Raw genomic sequence first — 8,319 nt, forward strand, 5'->3', positions numbered from 1 at the left:
CAGGAGCTCCCTGTCAATGTGCCTCATGTTAGCGAGGCCTGTCAGCTCAGAGGCTGGATCTACCTTGCAGCACACTTCCATCTATCTGTAAAGCATTTCCTGGAGGAGCTGGGGAGCTGCAGCCTGAGCAGTGAATGCAGCCTAACCTGTTAAATGCTGCTGTGCTACCTTTGGCCTGATGAAGCTTGTGCAGTGTGTTTGGCTACTGCTGCTGATTCTGCAGGGCTAGGAGGGTGGCTTTTAAAAGAAGGTCCTAAAGCTGGGTTCTGTTCCCTGCTGCTGCTGAGCTATGCCACCCTAAGTCACTTAATACAGTTTGTAGTAATATTTTGGCCATAGTTCTGTGTGAGGCAAGGTAAAGGTCTCAAACACGCAATACACTTTTCAGTCTTAATCATAAATGAATTGCAAGTATTTCTAGACCTGGGGTCTCAGGAATAGCTGGAAAGAATACATATATAAGGCCATCATTTCTATGAACTGGCTAGCCTTAGTAAGCTTTGCTTTGGAGACTGGATGTATGTAAAGTGACGTGGTGAAGACAATGAAGGTATACAGAAATGATTTTTCTGCTGTGGTGTTAGAAACTCGTTTGGAAGAGTACTAGTTATGAAAATTCCTGCAATTTCTCCTTGCAAAACAAATGGGGGTAGGGACAGGCAGTTGAACACTACTCGCTTTACTCTTCTAACCTCACCCTATTTCCTCCAGCAGTTGAAACAGAAGTGAAAACAGTAGCACCAGGTGCTGCACCAAACAATACTGCCCCCTCTTCTGGCTCACCAACCTCTCCTACTGCTGAAGTTGCTGCCTCTCTGGATAAAGAAATGAGCAATCCCCATGCTATTCCACGGAGGCATGCCCCTATAGAACAGCTTGCAAGGCAAGGGTCTTTCAGGGGTTTCCCTGCCCTTAGCCAAAAGATGTCTCCTTTTAAACGCCAGTTGTCTCTGCGAATAAATGAGCTGCCTTCAACAGTGCAAAGGAAGACCGATTTTCCCATGAAAAACTCAGGTAAAACCAAATGGTTCCAGTGAAACATTACCTTAAATTGTCTCTTCCTCCTTTCCTTCTCTGTGGCTTCAAATAACTCCTTATTTTCTAGTAAATCCTTCTTTCTGCCTCATGTGGATCGTTTCTCATGAACAAACATCACCACATCAGAAAACTTCTGCTTTGGGAATAGGCAAGAATTTCAAATGCAATTTTCGCATGCAGAAGACAAATGGTTCTAATCACTATCTGAAATACTGGAGCACAGCTTGAAGTGCTCCAGGAATGGGTGTTGGTGCATTAGTAGGTGCTGGCTCTTCCCTCTGAGTCACTGAACCAGTTCCTGCACTTAATGCCAGGGCATCTTGAGAGACAAATCCCTTCAAGGCCTTAAGTACTTGTCATGGGATCATGTGATGCTTTTCTGCAGTCTGTCCATCTGCCTGTCTGAATTCTTTTCTGAGAGCAATGAAATGGCTTTTCACCTCGCATTAAAAGAAACTTTACTGTTTAGGTGGTACAGCTGGCTGTATCAGTAATGCGTGGTACAGTTTTCACATGATAGTAGTGGGGTTTTATAGAGTCATACCAACATAAATACCTGGGGTGCTCAGTACCTTGCATAGTGTCCTAGAATCCCCTTAGCCAGGTTATCCTGCAGGCCAGCTGTGCTCTCACTTGGCAACAGAGCTAGTTTTAGGGTTCTAGGCTTTACAGTAAAAATTACTGTGGCAAAGGCAAAACCAACAAAAATACCTAGTCTGACTTCTCTTACAATCCTTATTTGATGACCTGTGCTTTAAGACCAGCACTGAGTTTATCAGTTTTACAGTAATAGTGCACTGCTCACTAGTGATACTGAGCACACTACAATCTTTTGTAGTTTTTCATGATTCAGAACATTTCTGATGCATGTTCCCATGTATGCTGCTGCCAGTGCTGCTTACTGTCACACCACATGCGCTGTATTGGAATACCCCTCAAAGAATCAATTTTTGGGCATGCCTCCCACTGAATTTTAGATATGGTGCATGTTGTGTCCAGACATCTTATGTTTTTTATATTCTTTGTGCTTAATTATGCCTGCTTATGTTGGTTCTGTGCAATGAAGGACTGATGATCAGTACTTTTGAAAAGCAGTGCAATGAGTAATAATGAGAACATCTGGTAAGTCGGCAGTTTTACTCCAGATGTTACTTTATCCACATTATGCTGATACTTGGTTTAAAACTGAGTGTCCGTTTTATTTGAGCATTCAGCTTTTGCTTTTCATAATTCTACCACAGGAGCTAGGGATTTCAGCTACTGCTGAACTGGAGCAATCAACATTCTAACTCTAGACTTAACTTGCCACTGTGCATCGCTGTCAGCAAGTTTAAACTTCATCTAGTTACTGTAGAAGTATGTTGATGGAACACTTAAATCTATCATAAGCATTTTCATTTTGCAGAGTGCCAAATCTCAGTGCCAAATCCTTGATATGTTTAGTACTTTAATACTGAAAGATTTAGATCTCTACTAAAGCTACAGAAACCCCTTTTATTTTCTGAAATGAACATCCTCTTGCACTAACACAAAGAAGCAGTAATAACCGACTTTAAATCTGGAATGCTGATGTCCTTACCCTCTTGACTTAGTCACAAAATACACTAATGTGGTATTCTATTTCAGGTCAGGTCTTCAACACTAATTTTAAAAAAAGCTGTCATGCAAATCAGTAGCAGGAACATCTAGGACATAAGGGAACTGATTATATTTCAGTTTTGCACTGGTATTTGTAAATTGTTTCTGTATCCTTTAAACTTCCAATTTAATGAATTTTGTTTATGTTTTAGTCCCTGAGGTAGAAGGGGAAACGGACAGCATTAGTGCCCTGTGCTCTCAGATCACCAGTGCTTTCAGCACACCATCAGAAGATCCTTTCTCTTCGGCCCCCATGACAAAACCAGTGACAGTAGTCGCACCACAGTCTCCTGCCTTTCAAGGTTTGATTTCTTTGCGTGCCGTGGTCATGCTGGATGAGGCTTGAATGCACATAATGTTGCTTTCCAGTAACACATGGTCTTAATTTCTTGTGCAAGTCCTGTTATCGGTATTTTGGGGGAATGCGTCCTGCTTTATTCATCTTGTCTGTTTAGTTTTTCTGTGTTTTTGTTTTTAACAAAAAGTTCATGCACCTACCACATGATAGTCACCTGTAAAAGGGACTGGCTTTGAGGTAATGGCTATTTTAACATTCTGCCTCCTGAACTGCAAAAACCTTACCAACTGTGTGTCACAGGAACAAAATCCCACAAGGGAAGAGACTTTGTGCCACCACATGATCACTGTTTTTCACACAAACTCTTAGATAAGTTGTGGAGAGATGCCAACTATGGAACTCATAGCAGCCTCTAATCTTCATTTCACTGATATGCTTTTATACAAGTTGTGTGAAAAAAGAACCTCTTCTTGTTAAGTGTAGTTATTGTTACTTTGCATCTAAAATCTGTTCTTCTTTTGAATCTAAAATTAATCATACAGTAACTTCTGGTGAGCCATATCTCTTCTCTGTAAAAACAACAAATTTAACTTCAGTCGGTCATCAGAACTCAAGGTCTCATCAAATACATAAAAATCCACCATCCCACAATTCTGTTAACAAGCGTTGGCTTGGTGAAATGGAATTTACTAGCTTTATTGACTGTCAGTCCATTTTGGCTAATTTACACAAACTGCTGTCATGTGGAAGTGTCTAAAATTGTTGTATGTTGATAGGTATGACATGGCCCACTAATATTCCAGTCATGTGCATGCCTTGCATGAATTAATTGCACTGATGTTGTCTGCTCCCATTTTAGTTAATGGCACTGCCTCTGCCTTCTGTGTGCTTGCTGCTAAACCATCCCAAGCTGCTGTAGTGTCCACAGCTATGCCAGTTCGTGAAACCAATCCTTGGGCTCATGCTCCTGCTGCTAATACTGGAGCTGCAGCCATGGTCGCTGGTAAGATTGGAAGTAGATCCGGTGCATTGCTATGAGAACTTGGATCAAAAGCATAATTGAGCCCTTGAGACAATTGTCAATGCCACTTAATGGCAAGTGGAAGGAACACTAACAAAAGCCGGAAGTAGTAGCCTTTTGCACAAGTGGATGGAGGGAAGCGATGAACTCACTGGTTCTGGGTCTATAAGCTGGACTGATTCTTATTTTGGCAGCATTTTAGAAAATCCAGTGCTTAAAAAGGAAGTAATGAAATAGTGTGTGTTTGGGGATGAAGAGGAAGGAATCTGTTGTCTACCCAAAATAATTTTTGTGCGTTCTTTCCACTAATATACGTAAGGAGAGATTAAGTTGGTTGCTTAAAGGCTTTAGAGGTTCATTTCTTCTGTTTAGTAAGTTTAGTCTGTCCCTCCAGCCCTTGTCTATAGTTATACACAATGTAAGGTGGTACTTTAAATGGCTGTCACCCTTGTGGACATGTATGCTAGAAGGCTACAATCAAACTAACATTTCCTGATGTAAGCTCAACTCGAAAAGAGAAACTTTGCTAGTGAAATAGTAGGTTCTACTCGGCCTTGTAAGAGTACCAGACCCGTTTTCAGCAAGTCTTCCCCCATAAGAGAGAGTATCTAAGCTCTGCCTCCAACAGTTCCCACTGTAAAAACAGCAGTAAACTGATCTTTAGATGGCATTTAACTAGATCAGGCTGAATGAAGAATACTGAGCAGTAATGGTTTTCCACTGCTCCAAAACACCAAGTAACACATGTGCAGAGCCATCTCTAGCATTCCTGGTTGCTTTTCTCATCGCATTGGAAACCTGGCAAGGCCCTATGGGAGGGAAAGAGAATTTGAAACTGTAGGGAGAAGGAAAACCAGAACTCAGCTGGTGGGAGATAGTTTTGAAACTGTGGGAGGAATGGAAATGATGGTGTTTGTTTTTTTTTTTTTTTAATCATTGAAGATAAATGAGTTAAAATCAGAGCTGGTTTTATAGAAGAAAAGTCTAAAATGCTAAGTGTTGAACATTGCAAAAGAGTTTGAGAGGTTAACGGCCTGAATTATATATGAAAAGAGTAAGGGAAGAGTGAGTGGAGAAGGAGGAAGAATATAAAGGAGTCATAGTAAGTACAGTTTATATATCATATAGTAATTTGATTAGATGTATTGCCTTAAATGTTCATATATATATTGTAGTGAGTACTCACTCTTCACTTCAATGTGTATGGGACAGAAAAATGAATATTTTTCATTCAGTACCATTACATTACTGTCCTTTAGAGGGTAAAGCCTTAATTTAGGAAACAGAGCAAACGAGTCTTTAAAACAGTTTCTTGTAGCTTTGTGTTCTAACAGTCCACCAGTCTTGAGCTGTACATTCAGAAACTGATACTCCCCAGTTAGAGGAATTAGTGGCAATGATCTAGTCCATAACCACTAACTTATGAGTGCAGGCGGCAGCTCTCCTGCATGCCCTGAAGTCTCAGATGTCTGCTATGAAGAAAAAAAAAAAATCATCTGCATTTTAGTGAAGAAACTCTTCTCTACCCCTTCTTGACCAATGTCTTTCTATAACAGAACAGTACAGTAGATGCATAAAGATGCTTCCAATGTTGGTAGCAGTCTTTCAACCATGGAGGGAGGAGGCCTGTCTGTCGTTGTGTACATCCTCCAGCCTTTCTAACTGATAAAAGGGTGAGGAGTGGAAATATTAGTGACTTCACCATGCTTTCCTTCCCAGGCACTGAATGGAGCAGCACCTCCTCAGGTGCGGCCTCACCAAGTCTCTTCCAAGGAAATCACAGACGTACTCCCTCAGAGGCAGACCGCTGGTTGGAAGAGGTCTCAAAGACTGTCAGAGCCCAACAGCAGCCAACCCCAGCCCCACAGCCACTACTCCCGCCTCCTCCAGCAGCTTCCCAGTCAGCACCAGCCTTCCCAGTCAGCACCTTCATTGCGCCTCAGCCTGTGCCGGTGGGCGTGGTACCGCCCATGCAGCCAGCATTTATTCCAGCTCAGCCCTATGCTGTAGCAAATGGGATGACCTATGCAGCCCCAAGCGTACCTGTGGTTGGAATCACCCCTTCCCAGATGGTAGCCAACGTCTTTGGCACTGCAAGCCACACTCCAGCAGCCCATCCGCATCAGTCACCCAGTCTTGTAAAACAGCAGACGTTCCCTCAGTATGAAAACAACAGTGCTACGGCCAGCCCTTTCTTCAATCCACCTGCGCAGCACAATGGCTCTGCAGCTTTAAACGGAGTTGACGGTGGCAAATGGGCTGCAGAGGACAAGCATTCGCAGCCTCTTGCAGCTGCTCCGCAGGTAGACCCATTTGAAGCACAGTGGGCAGCACTAGAGAGCAAGGCAAAGCAGCGCACTAATCCCTCTCCAACTAACCCCTTCTCAAGTGATCTACAGAAGACATTTGAGATTGAACTTTAAGCAGTCCTATGGGGGGTGGATAAATTGTACATTAGAATAGAGGGATAAAGGGAGCAGAGGGGACTGTCTCTGATCAGTTTGCTTTGATAATCCCAAAGGTCCCTTCAAACGAAAATGAGTTAGAAAGAGGGAACAATTATGGGGAGGATATAAACATACTGAGAATTTAATATGCAGTTCTTAAAAGGAATCCTGGAGCTGTCCCAGTCTGCATTCCCTCCTCACTTGGAAAGCTGGAAGTCAAACAGAGCAAAGAAAGGCACCCAGTCCTGAAGCCTGTTCTGCAGAAACATCAATTATCTCACAGAAAGGAAGGCAGATTTTGTACTTGTGTCCTTCTGATGCCCTGCGAGTCCTGGACGTTCCCCCTCAGGGAAAAAATGGGGTGGATATGGGTGGGAGATTGTCACCTGCTTAGCAAAAGCTAGGTTTGTGGAAAAAGTTGAGCTTCCATTTTGAGTAACAAAGTGAATATTATATGTAAAGAATAAAGTAAAGCCAAAATCTTTATTTTTATGCATTTAGAATATTTTAAATAGTTGGATATTAAAAGCTGTATGAGTTGTAAGTAATCTTGCCAAAGGTTAAAAAAAAGGGGGGGGTTGGATGTAAGAAATTGTACATAAGATTGATTTATCTCTGATTCTTATTGTAAGTAATATTGGGGGGGTGGAAAAAGGGGCTCTAGCTTGGTCTTGTATCTGTTCATTGTAAGTAGCATATTGCAACAACAATCACAACCAATAAGTCATTATATCGTAGTTTTAAATAAAGAAAATTAAAGAGCAGTATTGTCATGGTTTGAAAACCATGGGGAAAATTTACTGTTTTTTATTGGAATCAAGCTACATATTATATATAGTATGGGTTTTTTCCTTTCATGTATTGCTGCAGTTTCTTCGTCTTAATCTATTGGTTCTAACACTACTGTGACAACTTACTGTAATCATACCTACATCCTGGGGCTACCTGGGAAACCATTTTATGTTTGTCTGTCAGTAGATCTTAAGAGGTTTTTAACTTTGGTTTTATGGTTTTTTTCCCACTGATTTGTGAAACCTTGTGGTTAAGGCTGCAGCTGGTCCAGGTTCTGCCTCTGGTGACTTGTGAAAACCATCTCATTTTAACTTTACTTTAAACTTTGGCCTTACAAGCAAATGTAAGTTATATATATTTGTACTGATGATTTATAATCTGCTTTAACAGAAATAAATGTTGGTGGTAGAAGTGCTGTCTGCGAAAGCTTTATTCCCTGTCCCCCCCCCTTCAGTCTTCAGGATTTGCCCTTCTGGGTAGCGTCTGTGTTATCAGGTCAATGTAGATGAGCCCTGCTTGCCAACCTAGAAGCTTAGCAATGGTACCTTAACACCTCTCATTTTGTACACCATGTTAGGTTACCTCGAACTTTAAGACTGAACTTGCAAATATCCTTGTGACCCATAACTATTTAAAGCTCTGAAATAGAGGGCATTACTGAAAACATCAGATTCTGGGTTTGCATTGCTGTATTTTCTAACATTGAATATTTACATACAGACAAATACGAAGACACTAACATTCAGAAAGGAAAACTCACTTTGGTTTTCCTTCCCCTACTACTAAAAGGAGTGAAGATCCTAAGAGCCACGTGAGAAGACAGTGTATTTTCACTCCTTTTCCGTTCTCCCAGTAAGTTGATACCTACCCTGTTCGTATGACTGTTTCTTGCTGCATTCTTGTGTGCGCAAGAACACAAGACGTAAGTAGTTTTAGACATAAGGAAAAGTCGGACTTTGTAACCTGAAGGGGAAGAAATGCTCCCTTTGGCCCTAGTTTCCAGCAGTTTCCATTTCCAGGCAAGTACAGCGAGTCTCACAGTGATATGGTCTAGAAAACTGGGGCTTTTCTTCTTTACAGATTCT

General features: G+C 41.6%; 1 protein-coding gene across 6 annotated transcripts in view; it reads left to right on the forward strand.

The window, feature by feature from the left end:
- The window catches only part of NUMB (NUMB, endocytic adaptor protein), a 38,238-nt gene extending 30,593 nt beyond the window's left edge, over positions 1-7,645 (forward strand). For 2 of the 6 annotated variants that reach the window (XM_009279257.2, XM_009279256.2), the window contains 4 exons: positions 712-1,014; positions 2,829-2,978; positions 3,834-3,977; positions 5,715-7,645. In XM_009279257.2, the coding sequence (XP_009277532.1) occupies positions 712-1,014; positions 2,829-2,978; positions 3,834-3,977; positions 5,715-6,418 (1,301 nt within the window). In that variant the 3' untranslated portion in view covers positions 6,419-7,645. The remainder of the gene's footprint in view (positions 1-711; positions 1,015-2,828; positions 2,979-3,833; positions 3,978-5,714) is intronic. The other 4 variants (XM_009279258.2, XM_009279254.2, XM_019472069.1 and 1 more) reach the window with 3 other exon arrangements.
- Positions 7,646-8,319: the final 674 nt, after the last annotated feature.

Source organism: Aptenodytes forsteri, unplaced genomic scaffold, assembly GCF_000699145.1.
Source record: "Aptenodytes forsteri isolate BGI_AS27 unplaced genomic scaffold, ASM69914v1 Scaffold3, whole genome shotgun sequence".
NCBI classification, from domain to species: Eukaryota; Metazoa; Chordata; class Aves; order Sphenisciformes; family Spheniscidae; genus Aptenodytes; species Aptenodytes forsteri.